The 24,275-nt window shown below is 43.7% G+C and overlaps 1 protein-coding gene across 5 annotated transcripts in view; it reads left to right on the top strand.

The window, feature by feature from the left end:
• TTYH3 (tweety family member 3) overlaps positions 1-24,275 on the top strand; it is a 105,864-nt gene that overhangs the window by 59,517 nt on the left and 22,072 nt on the right. For all 5 annotated transcript variants that reach the window (XR_004002203.1, XR_004002204.1, XM_030576706.1 and 2 more), the window contains exons 2-7: positions 52-221; positions 9,260-9,371; positions 10,214-10,434; positions 11,358-11,453; positions 15,086-15,158; positions 15,541-15,616. Coding sequence is in view for 3 of the 5 variants with exons in the window: in XM_030576706.1 (XP_030432566.1) it covers positions 52-221; positions 9,260-9,371; positions 10,214-10,434; positions 11,358-11,453; positions 15,086-15,158; positions 15,541-15,616 (748 nt within the window). In the remaining 2 variants the exon portion in view is untranslated. The remainder of the gene's footprint in view (positions 1-51; positions 222-9,259; positions 9,372-10,213; positions 10,435-11,357; positions 11,454-15,085; positions 15,159-15,540; positions 15,617-24,275) is intronic.

Raw genomic sequence — 24,275 nt, 5'->3', positions numbered from 1 at the left:
AATGATGTAACTTATTTATCATTATTTATTTATTTATTTTGTCTTCCTCAGGCTTTGTTGCTGCTAGGTGGTGTTGCCCTGTCCTGCCTTGCTCTGGATCTCCTCTTCCTCCTGTTCTACTCATTCTGGCTGTGCTGCCGCCATCGAAAAAGTGAAGAGCACTTAAATGCAGATTGTTGCTGCACTGCTTGGTGTGTTATCATAGCGACCCTTGTCTGCAGGTAAGTTGGTTTTTTTTTTTTTTTTTTTTGTTTGTTTTTTTTACATTTTGTCGGTAGGGTAAATTAACGTCACCTATTTTGTCACCGCTGCTTCCTCCACTGTATCCCTCCCACACCGTACATATGCTGAGCATCAGCTACTGACGCAGTGACTCAATATATTGGATACAGGGTATTGTTGGAAACAGCCTCCTCTCTTTTAGTGTGCTCCTAACTTTAAAATCCAGCATAGACTTTTCTGATTGATATTCCACACCTTACTGCATAATGATTTGAATCATATGATGACTATAAAGTGCCATAACAGCAGCAGGGTATTTGCCATTTACTAGCAATTAAACAGGGACCTTGTCCTGAAAGGCTTATCACCTAATTAAGATGGATGTAGGCTTAGTCAGGAATTTTACATTGGAAGCAGGTTTCCCTAAGAAAATAACAAATAGGTAGGTGGATTTAGCGGTAAAAAAGCATGGCTCCTCCTCTTGGAGTTTGGAATACTGACTTCTTCCTATGTAAATAGTATCCAGTGCTTGCAATCCTGATTGCTCCATTTTTATCCCTTCGGTAGGACTGTTGCACTGCCTTAAGGATCACTAGTGATGTTGCTAGTGTCAGCCACTAATGTTTTAATGCCAGAAACATTTGGGGGAGGTGGGGGAGACTGGTAGCATGTGGATAATGGGGAAAGAGAATACAGTTCTATTGGATTCTGCTTTTGGGTTGCTGCAGACCAGGAACTCTGCCTTCCAAGAAGTTAGTGGCAGGAGTTAGGAAATAGAAAACTCAGTTAAACAATTTCTGAAACCAACCCCGAGCTTAATTTGGACAGTGTGGCAAAAACAATACGCTGCAGCCTGTGAACTGTGAGTAAGTACCTCTGCATGTAGATCAGTCCCTGCTGTTTCTTGTCAGCACCTGGGCCGATCAGTGTCTCCAGTGTCCATAGTGCATACTCCCAAAACTAGTCCTGCTGTGGAGGTGATCTCCTAGGTGTGGTCGTGGTGGTTTATGTTTAGAAATATCATGCAACTCTACAGTAGTAGATTACCATGCGTCATCCTTGTTTCTAACTCCTAAAGTATTCTGAGAATACTTGGGAGAAGATCATGCATTCCTTGACCATGCAAACTACTATGTCAGTCAGATCAGACCTTAATTTTCACTTGTGCTGTTCTGAACACGCTGATCAGGTGCAGTTCTAGTGAATCAGCACTGTAAACCGCTAGAAGCCTGGGAGAATCATTAGGGGGCTTTTGCTTTGGTTTATAGTTCTCCTCCTCCTTCCAGTGTTTGAACTTGCAGGGAATTCTTCACTGCTGAGGAAAGCAAAGGGAGAGAAATGAGGAGGGGATTGTCTTTTTCTTCCCCCTCTTTCTCCTCACCTGGTGAGTAGGTGGCTGTTTGGACTGCAGCATTCAGGTTTGCATGGTGGCGGGGCTGTATTCTGTGTATAAGGGGCTTTGTTGCCTGAGGAGAGATTAGCTTGTACTCTGTGCATGTGAACATTTTCTCTTTCCAGGCACAGGGCAGAGAGAATAGAAACCCTCTAAAGTGTTGGAGCAAACACAGTGAAGCAGAGCAGTGCATTCTGTTGTGAGCATAGAAAACTGGAGATGGATTCACCTTTAAAGGCTGAGATTCGCAATGTTTGAGAAGGGCTCACATCTTGTCACACAGTGGCTTCTATTCAGAGAGTAACTGTGCCTTTCTAGGCGATTGGGGTGACGGGTATGAGTGAGTGTGTGTGAGTGAGAGATGTATTGAGTGGAAAGGCGGGGAAATAGTTTTCAGAGAATAAATCTAAACTCCCAGTCAGCTTGCTTGTTTGTGGACCCAGGATCTTTAGCCGCATGAACATCCACTCCCATTTTATTTGAAAGTGCTGTGTTCCTAACCTTTCATTATAGGAGCTTAAACGATGCTATTTATAAATGTGCTGCTGCAGGCTCTTGGTAGCTATTGTTATGCAGTGGTTTTGTGTCCAAGGCATCTGCAGTAGTAACGTTTTTAAACTGTAGAAAGGGTGAGACAAGAAATGTTAGAGTTTCGTGCCTCCCAAAGTAGGCAGGTAAAAGGTTAAGCTTTGCACCAAAATTACTGATGATACACTCCACAAAAAACTGGTGTTTGAAAGCAATCTTCTGAAATCTCAGCTAGCTGCTTCTATGTGTGATTTTGCCAAGCATGAATCAGGAGGAGTGTGTCTTTACAGCAAAGGTTTATGATTTGTCCAAGCAATATCTTCTTCTTTCCTTCCTCCTCCCAGGAAAATTTCTTGCTAGACTCTTCATTTGTTTTACATTTGCCCCTCTCTCACCCCACTGAATTGATAACTGGCTAGCTCATGAAGTGGTAGTTCGTAATCACTGGTGGTGATTGAAAGTGTTCAAATGCTGCTTTTTTCTCTGTCTTTGCAACCTGCAGCTCTGGTAAGTTGCCTGTTTTTTCAGATGTCCTGCTGCTAGAGGTGGGAGTACAGGAGAGTTTATGGCTGGCTAAGGAACAAACAGTATGGCCAACCTTTTGCTTTCTCTGTACTTTAAAAAGGGTCTAGATGTCACAGATTAGCTTGTAGTGCTATTCAGACTAGTTGACTGGGTATATATTCTACCGCAGGACTCGAACTAAGGGTGGCAGACTGGCAGATGCCAATGTATTTTAGGGTGACTGGGATATGACTACTCCAGATGTCTCTTCCAGCAGCTGGAGAAAAAAAATATGTAATTGACCTCTGGCTCTGGCTTGTTCTAGGATGATTACAGAGAAATTCTGCTTGTTTAGCAAAGCTGGCCAACATGGACTATTGATGTGAGGAGTGGATACTACCACTTTTGTGCAAAGATGAAAATGTATAGCTTGGCTCTTCAGACAGTGAAAAGTTCCTGATATCTAATCATTGAATCTCCTTTCAAATAAAGAGAACACAGTTGTGGCTGATAGCTGTCGTCCTCCTGAGAATTAGCTAACTCTGGACTATATAAGCACTCCAAATAACATTGCTAGACTTGCTCATCTGTGTAGTATCTTCTTTCCAGAGGGCCAGTTGCTCCATGAGCTGCCTTTGTCGTTTCTGAATACTTAAGAAGCCTGGTGATCAGTCTTTCACACTGGGGGCTCGAGTGTTTCTCACTTCAAGCCCTGCACCCTGAAGGCCCAATATTACAATAGTTTTCCTCCTGATTAGGAAAACTGACTAAGACACACCAGGGGTGTAGTGAGGGCCTTGATTCAAAAATAGATTAGGGGCCCCCCTTCCCAATTCTGAAATCCTCAAATGTTGCTTACGTTTACCAACATGGAAAATCAGAACGTATGTGTCTTATCCATGAATACCCCAACACAATATGCAGGCTGTCTAAACGCAAGTTCTCTTTATACATTTATACAAAAAGCTCACTGTTCAGTGAGCTAGTGCTAAATTTTATGGTGCAGGAGTTCTGCAGACATGATCTCGAGTTGGTAATTCTGTCAGTGTGAGTGCCTCCAAAATCTATCTTGTTTTGGATGTTTTTGTAAGGTAAAGCACCTGTATTCAAAATCTAACGCTTTACCAGTACATTGTATCTAATGGAAAAAATCTGTGCAACAGCAGTTGAGACTTCATACATAAGTAAATACGTTGGTACAATATGTATAAAACACCTGTAACTCAGTTTTTATGTGCTGAACTTCTAAGTAGCAAAGCATATCCAAAGCACACATCTAGTAGGTCAAAAAGCCTTAGCGCGTCACCATTGTTTCTCCAGTTTCAAGTTGGTGCAACTCTACTGGAACTAACTGGCACTACCGCTGTAAAAGATAGGGGAGTAATTCAGTGGGGAATCAAACCCCAAATCTTCATACCCCCATCCACAATTTTGCCCATGGAACACGATTTGAGTACGAACAGCATTTGCTTTGTGTTCACAAATCATGTGGCTGGGCACTAAATGCAAACAAGTGATGTCATAAATGTGGTCTCTGTCACAAAACCAAAAAAGGATACATACTGCCAAGTTATTTAAATTTTGTTTTTAAACCACCGCCTCCTCAGCACTTTTCAAAGATCCTGATATCCAATCCATTTTACATTATTATGGGTTGTCCGCTTACATTTTATAGAAATTTTACCTGACCTAGATAGAGAGCCAGCCCTCGCCAATATCTAACCTCTCTAAATATCTCTAAGATACGCTATTCAGGTAGGGTTTGATCCTGCCTTAATGAGGCACAGGTAACTGCTATGCTCCAGTTACTTTTAGGCCACTCCATAAACCCAGTTTGACTGGCTAAACACGCTAAGTTGACAATGGAAAATCATTGTCAGTTACATAGGCACTAGAGGGCACCGGTGAATCTAGCCCACTTAGGAGAAGCACTTTGTAACAGAATAAAGAGATGAACTCTGATCAGGGGCTGCACTTGTCCACCACAACAGTACCTTGTGCAGGCCCTGCATCTTTTTGGATGAGCTCCGCACTGTTGAAGCAATGGCCATGGTCTGAATCCAGAGCAAGGGCCTGGGGGGACAGGCATAGTGTGGCAGGTGTGGTCTGAGCATCACCACAAGCAGCTCATGCTGCGGTGGGGTCCAGTTGGGGTAGGCGCAGGAGTGCTTTTGTGGAAACCCAGCTGGCTGGGGGCCACTTTCTGCCCTGCCTGCCTATAGGTAGACTGACATAACTACAGATAACAAATGCCTTAGTCTCTAAGGTGCCACAAGTACTCGTTGTCTTTTTATGGATACAGACTAACACGGCTGCTACTCTGAAACCTATAACTACAGTAGTGACTAAGGCAGATTGGGCTCCCATAACCTCCATGGGCTCTAACTACCTCATTGTAGCTCTGTCCCTGAGACACACTGAGCCTGTTCTTGCTGGTAGGAGTCATGCTGAGTGGTGCAAAGTATGTCTCCTTCATACTGTGAGGTGTGGGGGTGTTGAGCCCTAGAGCACAGTGCTCTGAGATTGGCAGGTCTGCTTACACTCAACCACAGAATATACCTCTTCAGAACCTTCCTGAGTTCTCCAGTGCGTATCTGGTTTGTGTAATAAAACAAATATTTACGTTCTAATGCAAAGAAAATTTTTCCAGTAGATGGCAAATAGTGCTTCCATTTACACAGCCCAGTGGCCTCAACCCCCTCCCCCCAGCAACTGCTTCTACAAAACTTCAGGCAAATGCTTGCTAAGACACACTCTTCAAAAGTGGTTTCTAATTTTTTTTCCAACCATTTTTGGGTGCCCAAGCTGAGTTGCCTTGAGCCCAGTTTTCAGATGATTTTACCTGGAGTTGTCAGCACTCTGCATCTGTATTGACACTTAGAGGGTGCTTTAGATGGGCTCCTGAAATCAGGCTTCCCACAGTGGTGACTCCTACAGCTCTGTCCTGCAGGACTTCCTGGATTCTGCTCCTTGCTACAGGGGGTCACACACTCAGGTTTGGCCAAGCCACTCCTCTCACAATGACAGGCTGCCAGTGGGGCCAAATTTGAGTGAGTGGCCCTGCGACCATAGAGGTCACAACACTTGGAGCAGGGAGCTAGCCCCACAGGACAGGTGTCACTGCTATAGTACTCAGTGTACTTTTTTTTAGCAGTTATTACATTAGTGTCTTTTATATAAATCTAGGTAAGAATATTTACCAAGACTTTCTCTCTAATCTCCAGCTTCCTTCCCCTGACCTGTGACAGCTCCATTCTTTCTCTCAGCTGGGACCAGAGCACAGCAACCCTTGCAGGCACTGAGCTTCCTTCCCTCCATTGTGGTCGGAAAGGGAACGGACATGTTGTGGAACTTGCTTCTGTAAAAAAAACTGCTGTATTTCAGTGGTTTATTGACAAAGAACGGGACTGAATAGTTCTTCGTGGCATTATAATACCGTCTTTAGCCCACAGTAGATGTATGACAGATGTCTTGACTTGCAGACTTCAGTGGTATCTTTTTAATTTTGAGTTTCCTTTATCCTCCAGTCCTGGTATTGAATGTCTTAATAGATTTCCTTCCCATGGAAGTTGCTGTCTCTTGGTGGGAGAAGGACACTCAAGTGAACATCTGCCTCCTTTGTCAGGGAAGTAAGAGACTAACCACTGCTCTAGTGCCAGCAGCTCTGGAACCCTCTGATAGCTTAGTGTATGTCTGTCTCTTATGCGGCTGGCTGCTCAACTGCCTAAAGTCAGTATTTATAAACTGAATGGGATACAGTAAAATTAGCTCAGGCACCTGGCTGTGCCCCCCTTAATAAGTACAAAGTGTCCCCTACTGCTTAAGGGTGCTGTTTCTAGGCAGCTGACTCCTGCACTGATCAAGTCTGTTCTGGAGGAGTGACTCTAATGCAGCTGTGGTTTGCTGCAAAATAGTGGTCCTACAAAAACTATAGGGATCAAATCTACACTGCTCCATTCTTAAGAATGGTCTAGAACGGATTCAATTTAGACGACAAAACAATCAGGAGACTTTGTCTCAGTTCTCAGGGAGGGTGCAATCTGCTCAGTGTCTGTCTCCACCCCCACCCCGGTCCGCAGCTGCTTTCTTTGGCTACTAAACATGGGGTTGGTGGGGCTGATGTGTGTAGTGCAGTGACATGGCTCCAAGCTTCTTCTCACAAAGGACATAGCCCTGGACTGTCAGCTTCTAGTTCGCTTTGCTCATGACTAACGCTCATCCTGGAGTTACAGCTACTGTCAAAGATAAATTCCAGCAGGGGAGGAATCTGGACGGTTTTCTCTGTATAATTACCAATTCCATTTACATGATGAAAATGCTTCTGTGGAAAAGTGTTCATGGGAATTGAATCTCTTTCCTGTACTAGGACTGTAAATGTCATTAGAATTGTATGCCTTTTGCCTCTTCCTGAAGCAATCAAGATGTAGGTCAGCTACTCCCTCTATGGGAAAACTCCTCAACTAAGGCTTTTACAGGTCAAGCCCTTCATAATTTATGAAGGCCCTGATTGCTGGGAAAATCCAGGGGACTGACAGACTCATGCAGCTGCTCTGCTTCCAGTGTGTGATCTCTGCTTCTGTTTTCTGCGTGTGTGAGAACAAGTAGTGATGCAGTCAGGGCTAGATACACTGTCCTGCTGGTCCTTTTTAATATGGTAAGACTAGGGAGAGGGGGCTATTTTTTTTTCTGCAGCAAAGGAGGAATTTATCCAAACTAGCAATTTGGAAGACAGTTTGGCATACTTGCCAGGACGGATCCACGTGCAGAAGTCCATTCTCTCTTCTTCCATTGCCCCTTCTTGGCTGCCTACTGTTCAGGATGTTTGATGTCCTTTTCTAAAAAGGTAAATGCTGGGAGGAGGAGGGTGTGCTTAATGTCCTTCAGTGACCTCTCTGCTGAATATAGCAGCAACACAGACTGGTTGTGAAGATTTTTGTTTGGAGTACCTCCTTCCTATACCACCATCAGACCTCCAGGGCAGTGGCTGTAACCCAGGGATTGGCAGAAAGTTGGTGGAGAGAAATTAGATGTTCAGCTTGAATGCTAGCTAGAGACCTAAAAACACCCAATGAAACAAGTAAACATGGCATCTTGAGGGCCATCGCAGCACCAGGAATCTTTCCCAACTTTGTGTGAAGGCCCAAAATCTGAAATGGGAACAAGAAGTTTAAAAAAACACAAGAATTGCTATAATTTAGGCAACCTGTTGCATAGGTTGACTCCATACCTTCCTTCCTTCTCTCTCTCTCTCTCTCTCTCTCTCTCTCTCTCTCTCTCTCCCTCCTCCCCCCTCCCCCAGCCTGTCCTACTGAGGACAGAACTGCGTGGATGGATTTTGGGTGAGGGAGGAATGGAAAGGGAGATCACTGAAAGTGTCTCTGGTGTGATTGCCTGATGGAAGCAAGGACTTGGAGATACCCGTCCCATTTCCATTGCTGTTCCTTGGTTACCTGCTCTGCCTCCTTTTGGTTAATAGATTCCAAAAGAACCAATCATGTTTTTGACTGGAAAATGGGTCTGTGTGACCAGAGCCCAGGTTACTCATCAGTAAGAGTCTGAACGATCCTAAACTAAATTCTCTTGCTTTGAAAATCAACGTTTTTATTTTTTCTAAACTTGTGCCTCAGTGGTTACAATGCTATCTTAATACCATAATCCCCATTAGAAACCTTGATGCTGTGAGAGGACTGGTCAAAGTAGATGCTGATGCAGTTTTATATTTTAGAATAAAGGGTGGGAGGTGGTTAATAAAATGGGTCTGGAGCAAAGTAATTAGTGCACAGATGCCTGAGGCATGGGGTCTCTGTCTACACTGTAGCCTGTCTTACTGTTGTAATGTCAGGATAACTTCTGTTGCTTGGGGGTGTGAATAAGACACCTGCCTGAGCGACATGAGATGTCGGTTTAAGTGCTCATGTGCACAGCGCTACATTGGCAAGAGGAGCTCTCCCACCATAGATTCTGCCACTCACACAGGTGTGGGTTTTCTATGCTGATGAGAGCTCCCTCCTATTGGTATAGTGTCTTCACCAGACACGCTGCAGTGGCGCAGCTGCAGCTCTGTGGCGTTTCCTGCATGTGGGTTGGAATGTGGCACCTACTTAGCAGTGCACAGCAGTACCTCAGGGTAGTTCTTGAGGGGGTGGGGGGGATTTGGGTAGATGATGATCCAGATAGCCCATGGTGAGGTTTGAATTCTGTTTGCCCTAGAATTGGGGTAAAATTCTGTCAGGGGATTGGACTAGATGACTTCCTGAGGTCCCTTCCAACCCTGCTAATCTATGATAAAACTAACTCTCATTACTGGGCTATAAACTACTCTTCCTACCCTATCAAAAGGGTGCATGTCACTCAGCCTAGAGGCACTGATCAGAGCCCACAGTTACACTTGTACCATATCAGATCTGATTTTCAGGGTCACCAAATCAGTTCCTTATCTTTCTATCTGTCCTAGTGAATAGGGATAGTGTCATTACCCCAGAGCTGAAGGCAAGCTGCTCTCCTCCTGAGGGAAATCCTAGTGGGAGGGTAGGAGTGCTGGAAGAAGCAACAGTAACTTGCATAGATAAACTCTTGTTGTAAACTAGCCCTTCCTTGCTCTTCTGTCCAAAGCGCCGGCATTGCTGTTGGCTTTTATGGAAATGGGGAGACCAGTGACGGCATCCACCGGTTGACATACTCACTGCGACATGCAAACCGCACGGTGGCTGGGGTCCAAGACCGGGTAAGTACAGAGAAGGACTATAGCAAGGAATTGAGGTGTGAGAGACAGATGTTTCCATCTGCATCTGTGTCTGTCCCTCTTTTGTTAGTCTCTGAATTGAGAAGTATTTTCCACAATTTCCATTGATGGGGAGATAATTTCTTCGGTCTCTATTGCTTCTAAAAATATCAAAGCAAATTAAACATGTTAAATGAAGAAGTGTTCTCTCTCGATTGTGTGTGGTTTAAAAACAGCTTCTCATTAGCACTCCTCCGCCTGCAGAAGAAGTGCCAGGCCAAAAGCAGAGAACAGTAGCTCTGTAGTAAATGGTACTGTTAATAAATACGGTGGTTTGCTGAATGGGGTTCAGGTATGCTGCCTCTAGGAGCTTTTATTTTGTTACTTTCTGCAGCCTTGGTCTGCCTAGTGTTATCCCAACACCACAGTGGGCTTCCAGTGCACGCTGACTTGTGGCTTAAAATGAAGCCTCTGCTTTACAATCCATCCCAAAGTAAAGCAAAGGAGCCTGATTAAAAGCAGGGAAATAAGCTTATTCTCTTTCCTGCCCAGCTCTGGTGAATCTTTTCTAGGTTTATGGTGGTACTTTGTGGCTTACCTCCATCTTCAGTGCCAAATGAATCAGAAGTTATGACTCCCCCATTGTAAGTTACCTGTGAAGATAAATGGTCCCAGAGTCTGGAAGAGCCTTGGTGCAGTAATCTGGAAATTGTCTCACCTTGTTCGCAGTGATAATCCGTATCTCCACCCTCCCTGGTTTTCTTCATAAACTGGCAGACTCTCTTGTAAATGGTTCCCCCTGCCCCCCCCCCCCCCCCCGCCCTGTTCTTCTGTCTGATCCACAGGTGTTGGATACTGCAGTGGCCCTGAACCAAACCATGGAGCCGAACCTGCTGATCCTTGAGGAGATGTTCATGAAACAGACTGATTACCTGCACATCATCCAGAAACTCCAGGGCCTCTTGGATGATTTGGTTAGGCAAACAACAGAGATCCCTTTTTGGAAGAATGAGGAACTGTCATTAGAAGAACTGGCTGTTCAGATTGATCTATATGACTGGTACAGGTGGGCAACATGTTGGCCTGTACCATTGATGTGACATCCATATAATGTGTGTGTTGGGCCATGATGGATGGATGCTAGAGCTTATGTCTTTCAGGTCAGATCAACTTGTAAAGATATTTCCAGCTAGTTGATCTATAGGTTTGTTATACACCAGCAGGGGTTTTAGATCTGTCTTTATTGGGATGGTTTTCCTGAGCAAAAGTGTGCTGAGTCTTGGTAAAAACATATTAGAACAGATGTGACTTGACTTAATCAGTAGATGGAGTGTTACTTTTGCATGTAGAGTCCATTAAGTTGTGTTGCTCACACTCTGGTGCTGGCATGGGGTTAGCTTTTTCACTTTGCTGCCTCGCTGTCTGGACGTTCTATAGATGAAGGCCTGCCACGCTCTATAATGCATTCACGATACAGAGGCCTTGTTACACAGCTGCCGCTGGAGATGTGCAGAATTGACCATCACTATTTGGGAGAGAAATGAATAGGTACAGTCTGTACTCAGAGGTACTTCAGGACTCCCTTCTGTCCAGAAGGGCTCTTATTATTCTTTAGGCAGAAATAGATCAAACTAAACTTCATGGACTATTGTTGTATTTGCTCTTTCTGTATAGTGTCCAGCTGCATAGACCAGTCACTTATTATTATTTTTTTTTTTAAGTTTGAAGCATGTTATTGAACATCTTAATGCTTTGGTCACTCTTGCAGACACTTTCTCACACCTGTTTACCAGAGCTAGCTCACCGAGGACCCTACACTAGTTATGTGATCTGAGTAGTGCAGTTCATCATTAGCAACTAGTAGTGAATTTTACTTGCTGGGCTTGACTGTGGTGGGGGAGAGCCAAGTGTTGTTTTTTTCTCAAGACATGCCTGCCTATTCTCTAGACACCAATTTTCGTCTTCAGACTATGTTTCCATATATTGCAGGTGGCTGGGATACCTGGGACTACTTCTATTCCATGTCCTGATCTGTTTGCTGGTGCTCTTTGGACTAATTAGAAATTCCAAGGCCATTCTCATTGGGTGAGTCCTGTCACTGAAACAGTTCTTGAGGAGATGCAGGTAGAGGATTAACAGCGAGTTGAGTCCTTCGGACTGTGCCGTTGGATCCATTCATGGGCTGCCTAGTTGTATTTGTAGAGTGCAATGATGGCTGATCGCATGCTTACCAATTAAAGCTAGCTCTGCAGAGCCTCTCTAAACTGACAGGGTTAGGACAGCATCTGAGATACAGTCACAGGATTTTTTTTTTATTTTTATTTTTTTTTTTTTTGGCAGAAGAACTCTGTGTTTAACATCCAGCTTTAGTGTCAAAAAGACAAGGAAGTTATTCTTGAGAGTGCCTCGATTCCAATAGTTAGCACTGCAAACCTCTTTCTGGCTCACTTACCCCAGGCAGGAAAGCTGCAATGCATGGTACTTTCACCCCAAATGAAGACCGTCTCTAGATTTAAAATGGCCTTTTTTAAAAGGAAGAATCCATTGATGCTCCAGATAGGTGTACGGGGGTGGGGTTTAAACCTGGTGATATTGTGCATGCAGTCTCCAGCCTTACACCTTAACACACATCTTGATAGTATGCCTGATTTGTCGTATTACCTTTCCTCTGGCCTTGGCTATGACACTTCAGCAGACATGAAACTGTTCACTGTGAAGGCCACTGAAATTGCTGTGAAGCAAGAGGGGTGGGTGGGGGTGTGAGTGAGTGAGAGCAGAACTAGTCATGTGCATCAACTTTATTCACATGTACATTGCAGATATTTCCACCATGCTGGGGCATCATGTTAAAATAAAACTATATTCCCTCAGCCATCTTCTGACATGGTTTTCATCCTTGCATATTTGGCTAGGATCACACTGTATCTGTAAACATTATGGAAATTTGATACCATGATGGCTCCTTGGCCATGTTTATCACAATGCCCTAGCATGGTAGTAATTGCAGTGTATATTCAGCCTTTAGTTACTTGCCAGAATACATACCTGGTATGTTATAAGGGACAAAATTGCAAATGTATGCACAGATGGTAAACCTGCAGTTCACATTAGAAACTCATTCTTTATTAGCCAGAGTCTCAAATTAAGGCATTTGCCCAAAGGAAGTTCACAGAATAAAGAACCCATGTTTTACAGCAGCGCAAGATGGTGAAATGCCAGTTGTAGATCTTCTAGTCAAACCGTTACTGACCCAATCCCCTTCACTTACGTTAAAACACCAAATGCTCCATAGTGAACTGATTGACTGAACATGTCAGCGTAGAACGCCACTGTATCCATATGTCACAAGACAACAGAACCTTGTTAATATACAGATCGGATAGTTTTCACAACCACTCTGCCCAGAAGTGGAGCAAGACTCAGGCTGAATAGCAAAGTACTATCCAGAGGCTGTGTATTGCTGAGCCTTCATTTCTTCTATGAAATAAGCCACACCACATACTAATATAATGCAATGTATAATTAAAGCAAAACTTTTCAAGCAGTGGGATTTTTTTTGTGTGCAATTCCCTTGATTTTGTTATGATTTGATGAATTGCAAAATGCAATAAACTATTTTGGCTCTTCTAGCCATTAATGAGGATGTGATATCAGTACAACAAACTAATATAGCTCTTCCCTGGTTTACTATTCAGATGATCCTAATGCACTGGGTATTTAATTTACATTAAAAAAATATGGCAATGAATATCCAGGTAAAGATCTCAAAATCATGAACAGGTGTTTTTTTTCCTTTTTTTTAATGAAACAGCCATTATATTCTGACTTGTACCCTCAGACTGTGTTAATCCCAGAGGCCTGGAATTTGGGATAACGGGTAGACTTGTTTATGATTACTAATATCACCTTTCCTCTTCATCCACCCTCTTCCCCAGATTATAATGGTACTGTTCATGTACATTTAGCGGCTTCTGCTCCTCCTCCAGCTATTGGAATATAATCATTCTGCTAGGATCTCAATTAGTCCATTCTGGCCCAAAAGATGGAGCACATAGGTTTGGAATCTGGGTTTCTCTTAAACTGGGAGAACTGATGGATTTTTTGGAGATATGAAAGCATCTCTTGCTAGAGGGTTTGTATCTTACCAAAGAGAAGGTTTAGGGGTTAACTGCAGTCTATACATATCTATGTAGGGAACAAATATTTGTTCCCAAGCTCTTCAGTCTAGCAGAGAAAGGCATAACACAATCCAATGGCTGGAAGTTGAAGCTGGACAAATTCAGTTTGGAAATAAAGTGTAAACTTGTAACAGTGTGAGTAATTGGCCATTGGAACAATTTACCCAGGTTCCTGCTGGAGTTGTCGTCATGGGCAAATTTAAAACCAAGGTTGGATGTTTTTCTAAGCGAGAGATGCTCTAGTTCCCAAAATAATTGCTCTTGAACATTCTGGGGCCTGTGTTATACAGGAGGTCAGACTAGAGGATCACAGTGATCCCTTCTGGCCAAGGAATCTGTGAATCTAGCATGTAATAGATGTGTTTACTCTCTTCTGGCTGAGCTGTGGGCTGATACACTGTGCATTGAATCTTATTTCCTTTGCTTCCCTGAGTACTTGACACCAGGAAGACTAGGAATTGACTGACTATGGTGGAACCCATTAGCTGCATCGCGTTGTTTGGGGGTGGAACGTCAGGACCATATCTAAGGAATGAATTTCAAAACTCCCTTTGAGGGGAGTTTGCATGTTGCCATCCACAGGCACCATAGCACTATGCTAAAAAGCTGCCCAGCAGTGTCTGAATGCTGACAGCTCAATTTATTTCAGAAATCTTATTCAGATTTTTACTATTTAGATCAAAAGTCCTGTTGTCTGTCGTTTCCAAAGAGCAGTGGAAAACCTATGATGCTGCAAAAGGGTCTGACTAGGTAGGTTAGGTGAAGGGTAGTACTTGGGTAGATCAGAGGAGGATTTGGAAAGTCTAATAGGACAGCTGGGGAAGTGGGTGATATCTAAAACGTGGAGTAACTTTCCAGGTAGATCTGGTCTCTTTCCCCATCCCCTTTTGACTTCCACTAGCAAGTGTCAAGACCAGTAATGAAGGAGTGGTGGGAGGGGGAAGGGGCTTTTTGTGGGATCCAGTCATGCCTATTAGTGTGTAACACTGGACATGCCTCCCTTGCTTGTACCCCCTCTACTTTGGGAATTCAAATACTTTTACATCCTTGTTCTCATGAGATGCCAGATTAGCAATTTTTAAACAGCAGTCTTCTCCCCCAAAGAATAGGTCCAGCACAGATGGCAGGAATACAAACATCTCCTTGCCAATGTGCTTTTAAGGGCCGCGTCTAGTCTCTGTGCCCATTTAATCCTTGATTTCCTTGCTGAGGCTGTCAGTGTCCTGCTAGGAACTGGATAGAGGCCTGTGGGAGGGAGGCTTCCAATCAAATGATACAGGCCACTAAACCTCTTAGATTTACTGCTTTTGGTTACTAAGGACCTGGACTGCTTCATTCTTAGTGTAAGTAATGCGTGCTGGTATGCCGGCTTTTGTATTCCAAATACAATTTGTATATAAGACACTGACTGTCTCTTTCACGTTGCTAATTACAGAAATGAAAACTGGTTATTACTTTTGAATTCCAAGAAGCCCTTGTTTAGATGTTTGAATTGGAGCCAATATCAGCCACCTTATCTGTCTCTTGTTCCTTCTGCAGGGTATGTCTTCTAGGGGTGCTTGCTCTAATTGTCAGTTGGGGATCCTTGGGTTTGGAGCTGGCTGTTGCAGTGGTAAGTGGCTCTGGTTCAACTTTCCCACACCCCATGCTGCAGATTTATTGGGCACATGAATAAATGTCTCCCAGTGCTTGTGTCTTCACGGGACTTCTGGTTTTCAGTAGCTGTCCTTGTAAATAACATGTGAAACAGGTTCAGAAACTATATACCTCCATAGTGCAGTTTGCTAGCTAGTATCTCAACTCCACTCTGCTGCAAGGCTGGGCAACAGATCTGTAGAAACTGCTTCTGGCAGGAGATTGGTGAGAGAGGTGACTTATGGGGCCTGACTTCTGGCATATCCCCAAACTCGGGAGCCTCTAATGGAGGATTCCCTGACATAGATATGGCTGAGTCTTTGTATGGTGTAGTTGACGTTCCTTTTTCTTCTCTCCAGGGCTCCAGTGACTTCTGTGTTAACCCTGATGCCTACATCTCTAAAGTGGTGGAGGATCATGCAGTGCTCAGTACTGGTAAGTACTAGGATTGTGACTGGCTCAGATACTCAGTGCCAGATTCTGCTACTACATTAAGGGTAGTGCTGGTGGCCTAGTATTTGACGCTGGTATTAGAAATGGAGATAAAATGCTGGGGAAAGCAGAGACAATTCAAGATCTGAAAAGCCAAGACCCTACAGGAATCCTCCCCCCTGCCCAAAAAAAAACCAAAAGACATTTTCTTTCACAGACGCATATTCAGTGACCTCTCCTTTTTCATTCTATGTCTTAATTCTTTTTAGCTGTGAATGGAAATTCATAGATGCAGGAAATCTGAACTTGGGGTTTAGACTTCTGTTGGCTGTTTCAGTACTTCCTAGCATCCAAGATTTTTTTTAATTAAAGGAGATCCTATTTCTTCTGATTGTGAATGTAAACTGCAGCCTCTCATATTCAGTTCAGCAACCAAACAGGCCAAAACAACGTTGCAGAGAGTAATATGAATTTCCCTCCCAGAATACAGTGTTTGTTTAACTTTGACCACTTAGTGCCGGTTTTGTTCATATTCCAGTGCTGATTGTTGTACCAGAATCATCCTAATTTGTGTACTTATCCTGTATTAGGAGCAATTACATTTGTGTAAAAGGATTTACCGGAGACACCAGGTTGCAAGCTGAAGTATGAAAATAGTATTCCTTTAAAATATTTTGATCATTTGGATAGTTGCACTCTAGCAAAAAGTGATGTTTACATTAAGTGTTGGACTCCTTGCAAGACTTTGTGTGGGTTCTAGAGAACATAGTCCAGCTGGCAGCCTAGTTTTACAAGCTAACGTATTTAAAAGCTTTCGTAGTCATTAATTCTCATCTGCTTTTGAAATAGAAGGGTTCAGCCAGGTAAATAGAAAATGTCGCCTTGGACCTTCTCAGCCCACTCTCTCCAAATAAATCCTGCAAATCTTCCTGAAAACACATGATTAGTTACTGCAGTCAAGGTTTTCCTGCCTTGGGGTCATTGCATAAATACCTCATAGCCATGGGAAGCAAGAGCTCATGCCGTTTCTATTACACTTAGCAGCCGCACACCACGACACCCTCATGACAAAGGGATAATGGAGCCAGTGGTCCATTACGCAAAGGGGTCACTTTACGTAAGCGGTGCTTTAATGGCTCTTGGATTTGTCACTCCCAGTCTAGATGGAGGAGCATAGTAAAATGAGTGGGGCCTCCAATTTGAGCCCCAGTAGCTAAAAGTACACATTGTTAAACTGCTGCTCAGAACTATGATTCAGTAGTAGGTAGAGGAATCCATTGCTGTATGAGCCTCTGGAGAGCAGTGGCTGGCTATTCAGTTGGTATGTGATTCTGATCTCAGCCTAAAGAAGAGGGATCGTTAGGGCTGGGTGAGAGAGTTAACCTGACCCTATGCTGCCTTGATAATCATCTTACACATCTGTGTTATGCTCTGAGTCAAAATATATATGGAGATATCTCATAGAACTGGAAGGGACCCTGAAAGATCATCGAGGCCAGCCCCCTGCCTTCACAAGCATGACCAAGTACTGATTTTTGCCCCAGATCCCTAAGTGGGCCCCCTCAAGGGTTGAACTCACAACCCCAGGTTTAGCAAGGGCAATGCTGAAACCACTGAGCTATTCCTTCCCACAAAGTCCAGGTCTCTTTTATGGTCAAACATAATTCTAGGGAGCAATTAGGATTGGCCTGTAAAGGGATGTGAACAACTATGCAGCTTTAGTTTTGTTTTATGAAACCTTTTAAAGAAGTTTCATAAGTATAAAGCTCCAAATCCCAGCCTTCCAGCTGTGTGGTGCTGTTTTATATCTGTGTCTCTGCTATTAAGAGTATCGTGAAACTGATAAGGAATTAGAAACACTACTCTGCTGATGGCTGGTGGTTCAGAGATTGGAAACAGGAAATGTTTGTGGAAAGAGGTAAAATTCTGTGTAAAACAGTCTGTTAATATTCTCACCCTCAGTCTCAATCTTGGAATGCCTTATTGATCAAACACTCTAGGAAAGGAAGGAAGGGATTCCAGCTCCTTTGTTTATAGAAGTCTTAACTACAGGAGCCCTGTAATCACAGTGAACTCATTGCCTTATTTCATTTCTTTGCACAGTGATCCAGGCCTGTGCAAAATGAGAATGATCTCTCAATTGAAAAGATGACCAAGACTGACTTCAGACACTAGGCAGCTGCCCTTCATTTTCACTAAAGGTGACAAATGGGTAGACAGGAAACAGCTGTTTCTGACTGTTCACTGATTCAGCTGTATGCAGTTACAGCATGGATATGGTACCGGGAACCAGTTAAATAGTTCATTGATAACAGTGAAGATAACCCTGGAAAAGCAAAGGAATTCACCCTCAGGAGGCAACTTGTATGTTCCTCCTTCACTTGACCTTTCCTAATTGGAGCCTGTTAATTTTTCTCAAACTGAATAATTGCTTTGGAGGTTAGGCTTCCTGCTGCTGCTTCCCCTCAATAGGGGCAGCAGACCCTTCAATTAAATGGGTATCAGTTGTGCTGGCACAGCCAACTATAAGTTTAGCATAGCAGTTCTGAAGGCTCCATAAGGCTAGTAGATGGCTCTAAATGGGACACTGAAGGGAGCAGGAACTACAGGCTTTGCCATGAGGTTGTAGTTAGCAGTGTGGCCTGTTCTGTACTGGGTCACTAGAAGATCACCCAAGGCTCATGGGAGGTGATTTAATTTGTTCATGAGCTCCCTCTCCCTTTTTAAGCAATGAGTTGGTCTTAATGGCTTCATTCCTGATAATTTCATCACATTGGACTGCATGGAGGAAATGGCTAAACACAAGGAGGAGACTAAACTTGAAGTGATACAAGTTTAGTCTCTTCCTACGAGTTACTGCAACTGCCTTTCCTATACCTATTTCCAGGGTGCTAGGCAGATAACCCTTGTCCTCATTATCAAGTGTGTGATGTGCACCAGCAAGGGTGCATCTAAAAACAGTAACTTAAGGGCATCATTAGGTTGAAGCAGGACTCTCTCTAGTCTTTCTTCTCTCTTTTCTAGTAATTTTCTTAAATATAAAATTGCAATGAGCAGGACACTAATCATTGCCTCCAAAATCCAGACAAAGGAATGCAAATATGTATGTGTCTGTCTCTAACTTCTGACAATTTTTGGACTCATGAAGTGCCTGCTGCAGGATAAGTGTGATATCAGAAATATAAACTAGAAAACATTTTTAGTAATGCCAAGTATGAAAGACACATTACATCATAACTGCACTAGTGCATCCATGTAACACCAAACTTTGATGGAAGGTTTAATTAATCTCCCTAAATTCCGTGAAATAAATGCTGACCTCTCTAACGAGTGTAATACTTGGAAATCTTTGCTTACACACCAGTATATTCAGAATTTTTTTTTAAATGGTGGGGAGACTAGCTAACTATATGCAAAAGAAACAGTGAAAACAACTGTATACAAAGTGTGTAGTGCAAAGAACACCGACTAGGAAAAGATTCTCTCTTCTCTTAGGAGGCTTACTTTGTACTAATCTTTTGGCTGTCGTTCTGTTCTACATTACTCCTAACCATGCTAGGTAAATGTTGTTGTTTTTTCCAACAGAGAGGTTATGTTCATAATATCCTTTATTTTGTTTACTTGTCTTGTACCCTATTTGTTGGTTCAAGGATGAAAGAAACACTGGATCCCAGTAGGCTTTATCACTCTTACAGGTATTTGCCCTTGAAACAGTCTCTTTGGCTGATGCCTAGATTAGGCTCCCTTCTTGGAACTTAATCAGTGCCACATCCAAATTAAGTAGTGTCTTGGTAATGGCTGGTCACCTCCCCATTTTTCTTCAGTCAGAGGGCTAAGAAGGCAGCCTCCCAGCCCTGCTAACATGGCAGGCAGTCCAAGGTTTCCCATGTAGCTGTGTGGCCTAGGTTCATTTATTTGATGCAATAACTTGTGTGTAAATTGCAGGCCCTTTCTAGGAGAAGGGAGTATTTTTCCTGGAGAAACTGGGCAGCAGAACTAAAACTGCTTCTGTGTTAGTATTTTCAGCAGTTTTCAAATCTAAGCAGAACTAATGGCGCTGGAAATAATCTGATTAAAAGCATCACTATTGTCATCACCTCTTGAGCTAAAGGGAAGGCTCAGTTTATTTACTGCTGCAAAACATGGACCAGAATTCTTAAAACAAATCTCCTAGAAGAGGAGAGAAACTTAATCATTTTGTGTGAGGCTAGTGTGTGATTCTGGCTTATCTGGTATTCATTAATTGAGAGAGAGCCAATGGAATTGAACACTGACTGGATAATCACCTCTTTTTGCTAGTTTAAAAAAAAAAAAAAAGCCATGGTACAGCCAACATGTTTATCCTCAAAGCAGGAGGCCATCTTCTAACCTCATTCCCGTTCTCTGATATTGTTACTACCAAATGATGTATTACATCACATTAAATAAAAATGTGTAATCTCTTTAGCCGAAAAGACCTCTCTCCAGATTCTCTTACTGGCTCGTTGCATCTGGAACAGACTAGCTTATCTGAGGGACTACATTGCTTAGGGGTTGGGTAATGGAGCTTTTCACCTCAAATCCAGTCAAGTTTGGCAGTGACTGAAAGCTGTGAATATCTTGCTGATCAGTGGTCAGTGTGAAGTGAATTTGGCTTTCATCAGTTATTAGTGGACAGATGTTCATGTTGCAAAAATTGCTGGCCTAGAGGGCCTCTTATTGACTATCTCAGCACAGAAACCAGACTGAATGAACCCTGGAGATAGTCAAGGTTGAGGCATGGGGCAGGAGGTGCCGCGGTTTATGTTGCCACTACTGGTGTCTGTATGGGGTTCATAAACACATTTGAGTCTTCAGAGCTATGAATGGGTTTTTGTTTTTCACCAAGTTTAGAACCCAGATTCCACTTTATGGTTTCACTGACTTGCCCTTAAGCTTCAGCTAATTAGCAAGTCAAACAACAATCAGACTGATGTTTAACTTAGTCTTTTTTCTAACCAAAAGTTTGACTTCCGCTTGCCTTTTTTTTTCCCCTCTCACTTGAGTAAGGTTGAAGTCTTCTATTCAGAATCTGTATAAATACCTTGCAAAACTTCCCTTTTCTGTCCATCCATAGTTCTAAGGAAACTAGATAGTAAGAGTGAATGTGACAGTACCACTTGGGCAGTATGGCTACCGTGGGTGGGGGGGAAAGCTATTTTCTCCCATTTTAATTATCACCACTTCCACAGTTCCCAGTAACTAAACAGAATGGAGACAGTGCATCTTCTTACTATGATCTCTTCTGAGCACAGCATGTGAAATGCAGAGAGAGACCAGTCAGGTAAATGTGAGGAATGGCTGAAGAATTGCAGGTTTATGGCAAGCCAGTTAGGTCAAGGTCTGACTCTATTTTAAAAAAGTGACCTTTTGTAAACAGCCTATGCTGCTTGTTCTCTGTCCAGCCTAGCATACAGGATTCCCTCTAGTTTTAAGATGCATACCCAGAGGCCATACTGCAATTCTCTTGGGCTTCAACGCCATCACATTATAAAATTATGAACTGTAAGGCTTCTACATATGCAGAAGTGAGAAGCAGGTTCTAGCAGATTAAAGTGACTTTGTAGCTGGTAGCCTGTTTCAGTTTCCTTTCGAGGGAGGATTTCAATTGACGCTTTTATCAAATTGTTGCCTTGCCTTATTTCTGCTCTTTATCTTTCTTTTCCCATAGAAAGTGGGTCAGGAGAATTGCTGCCAGCAGCAGGCACAAGCAGCTGCAAGTATGACCCTTCTCTTGGAAACAGCTTAAAGGCCAGTTTCAAAAACCACCTCCAGACTTTAGAGATTGGCCTGTAATAGTAATTCAGGCTGAAAGGATAAAACTAAACTGACATCTCCCCTGCAGGGGTGGAAAGATGACTTTTGAGAACTGATGAAGTTGCCATCAATTTGCTTATGGCAGCTGACAGAATTGGAGGGCTGTATTCTGGACAGATGTCAGGGGAGAATTCCCCTTGTGTATGAAAACTCGTCACCGTTACCCCTTTTGGACCAGAGCAACTAGTCAAACTGGGAGTGTTTCAATTGGAAGTAAAAATTGATGGTGAAGTGGTATTTTCTTGAATGCAGTCTTGTTTTATTATAAGGAATAGACCAAGTCCTGCTTCTCTGAATGCAGGAGAAACCAAGAACAAAAGGAGCAGTTTCTCCACTTAGATGCTCAAACTTCTTTCAACCTGTATGTGTTCGCTTACGTGCTTGTTCTCAGAAAAATATCCAGTGGAACCCTCTGCCCACGTGGTGCTAGTTTCTGGGCGGACTTCATGCGCATGGGCGATGTGTGCCTCCCGCATTTGGGGAGACTGGCCCTAGTGCTGAAAGCTCCCCTGGTGCCCGGACTGTGACTCCATCCCCACCCCTAGGCCCCTACTGCCTGCTGCGCTCATCCCTCCTCTCCTCCACACCCTTCTTCCTCGCGAGGTCCCCACCACTTGCGCTTTTCACCCCTTTCCCTGAGCCGAGTGCTCACCCCACCCAACTTGTTCACTGCCCCCAGGTACCCCTAATTACTACTTGCTGCTCACCAGTAGGAGGAATGCAGCAGACGGAGGAGGGCCACCATGACCCAGGCATCTGTGCTCTGAAAGTCAGAGTCTGCCGCTGCACCACAGGGGAAGCTTAGCCTCTGCTGGCCTGTTCTACCCCCTGCCTATGTTCGTTCAGCCTTATTTTAGGTGTGGCCTCTTATCTGTCCCTTGCAGCAGTCTTAATTGAAGGGAGCATTCACACCTCAGTTTCAGCCTATAACAAAGTTGAACCCAGCTGAATGCCAGCATAAAGCCAGCTGGGGTGATGTAGCCACCTTCCACATCAGCCCATGTGCTAATCTATCTCCAGCATAAGGGGTTGTTGGAGGAGGTGGGGGGATGGAGTAAGGGGCTGGGAAGGGGGTGTGGCAGGAGCAGAGTGCTTTAATATCTGTCCTTGGCTAGCATGAGGTGACTTAGGGATTTTATGCAAGTCATAGTTTGGAGCAGATACTCAGACTTGCACTGGGAGCCCCAACTGTCATCTCAGCAGGCTTCCCCACTTCTTCCCTGCGGCAGAGCTGTGCTCAGTGCAATAAAGAATCTACTCCTACACTCTTTGCCAGACAAAATGACTGGCAGTTTAGATATCTCTCATAAAATGGGCAATTCAGTCGGTTCTAATGCCTTACCACCAAAACGAGCTAGTAGTTAGGATGCCACAATCCAGAGATTGAGGTGGATGGGGAAGAAATTCACTTCTGAACAGAGCACTAGTAATCACATGAATTGAAGCTAGTAAACTCTGATGCCAGGCCCACAGGGTCCAAAATATAACTGGGAAGCTTATGGACAGTTTGCCATGTGAAGCTTCATGGGCGTGGTGGGGATTGTGCAACTTGGTGCTGTTCCATCTGGCAGTCACTGGGCTGTTTTTTCCCCAACTTGAGGATACTGTGGACTGTGTATGATATTCTTGCTCAGGAAAGGTCTATTTGCTAATGTAGGCCGGGAATAAGCAATCTCTTCTGATTCACAGTGTGCGCACAATGCACTCGTGGCATGATCCATTCAGTAGCACACGCTATCCTATTATCTGCCCAGTTTTTACTAATTGCTGTTTAATGGCTCGGCTGAGCTATAGGTAAGTTGTCCCAGAGCAAAATTCAATGGGGAGAGATGGAGCAGCTGGTGGAAGCAGTCTCAGAGTAGGCTAATGAATTATAAATGACAGCTGTCAGGTTCCATTGCCAGCATGCAGGAGCTGACAAGCTACGTTGTACTGCTCAGTCCCAGTGTGCATACAGGCACGATAAAAGGTGCATGCAATATTGGTGGTAAGTGCAGCAGGAGCAGGCCTACTTGTTGGCTCCCTCACGTGGCTTTTACTTTCTCTGTTCTTTTTGAGCCCCACGGTGAGGAGTAGTTGGAAAAGTCACTTCTCTCTCAATGAGTCTTCATAGTGTATAGGAAAAAGATCAATCTGCAAAAGGCCCCAATTATTATTTTTTGTGTGTGGGAGAGAAGAGTCATCTGTTGTATGCATGGCTATTCTAAACTGCCTTCTGTTCTGAGAAGAGGCAAGAGAGGTTGGCAAAATGAATGCTGGAGAGGAACTGAGATCTGCAAACAGGTTAAAAAGGAGTCTGAAGGGATGGGAGTTGTGGAAAGATAAATGGTCATTTACAAAAATCCCCCTCTGTGGCCTCATCAAGGATGGCTTAAGGGAATCCTGATGTGTAACTTGCATGTGCTAATTTCTCCATCCCTCAAACTGTTAAGCCCTTCTAGAGGTCTAGGTGGGTATCCAGGGTACCCTAAAAGAAGGATCAGGACGACATTTCCATGCGTTTGACAGGCTGACCTGTCAATGTATAGGGCTCAATGTGTTTCCCAGCTAGTGGTGGCCACTGTATTGGGGTTAACTGGCAGGGCATAACTCTGTCAGAGGCTGAATTTAGCACAGGGCAAGTTTCAGTAACGTTTGGGGGTGCTATGAAAGAGTCTGGTGATATTGCCTTGTTCACAAGAACCACCCCTGTTTCCAGTACCCTGGCATGCTCCACTGCAGGAGGAGTTTTCCTGTGGGTTAAATCTGCAGTGAACTTCATTGGCTGTGTGCAGAAAGCACCTTTCTGAGTGAGCAAGAAGAGGTGTGAAAAACAGTGCATGTTAAA

Source organism: Gopherus evgoodei, chromosome 10 (assembly GCF_007399415.2).
Source record: "Gopherus evgoodei ecotype Sinaloan lineage chromosome 10, rGopEvg1_v1.p, whole genome shotgun sequence".
Taxonomy (NCBI): Eukaryota; Metazoa; Chordata; order Testudines; family Testudinidae; genus Gopherus; species Gopherus evgoodei.
The sequence above is the reverse complement of the archived record's forward strand: the minus strand, read 5'-3'. Positions and strand labels throughout refer to the sequence as shown.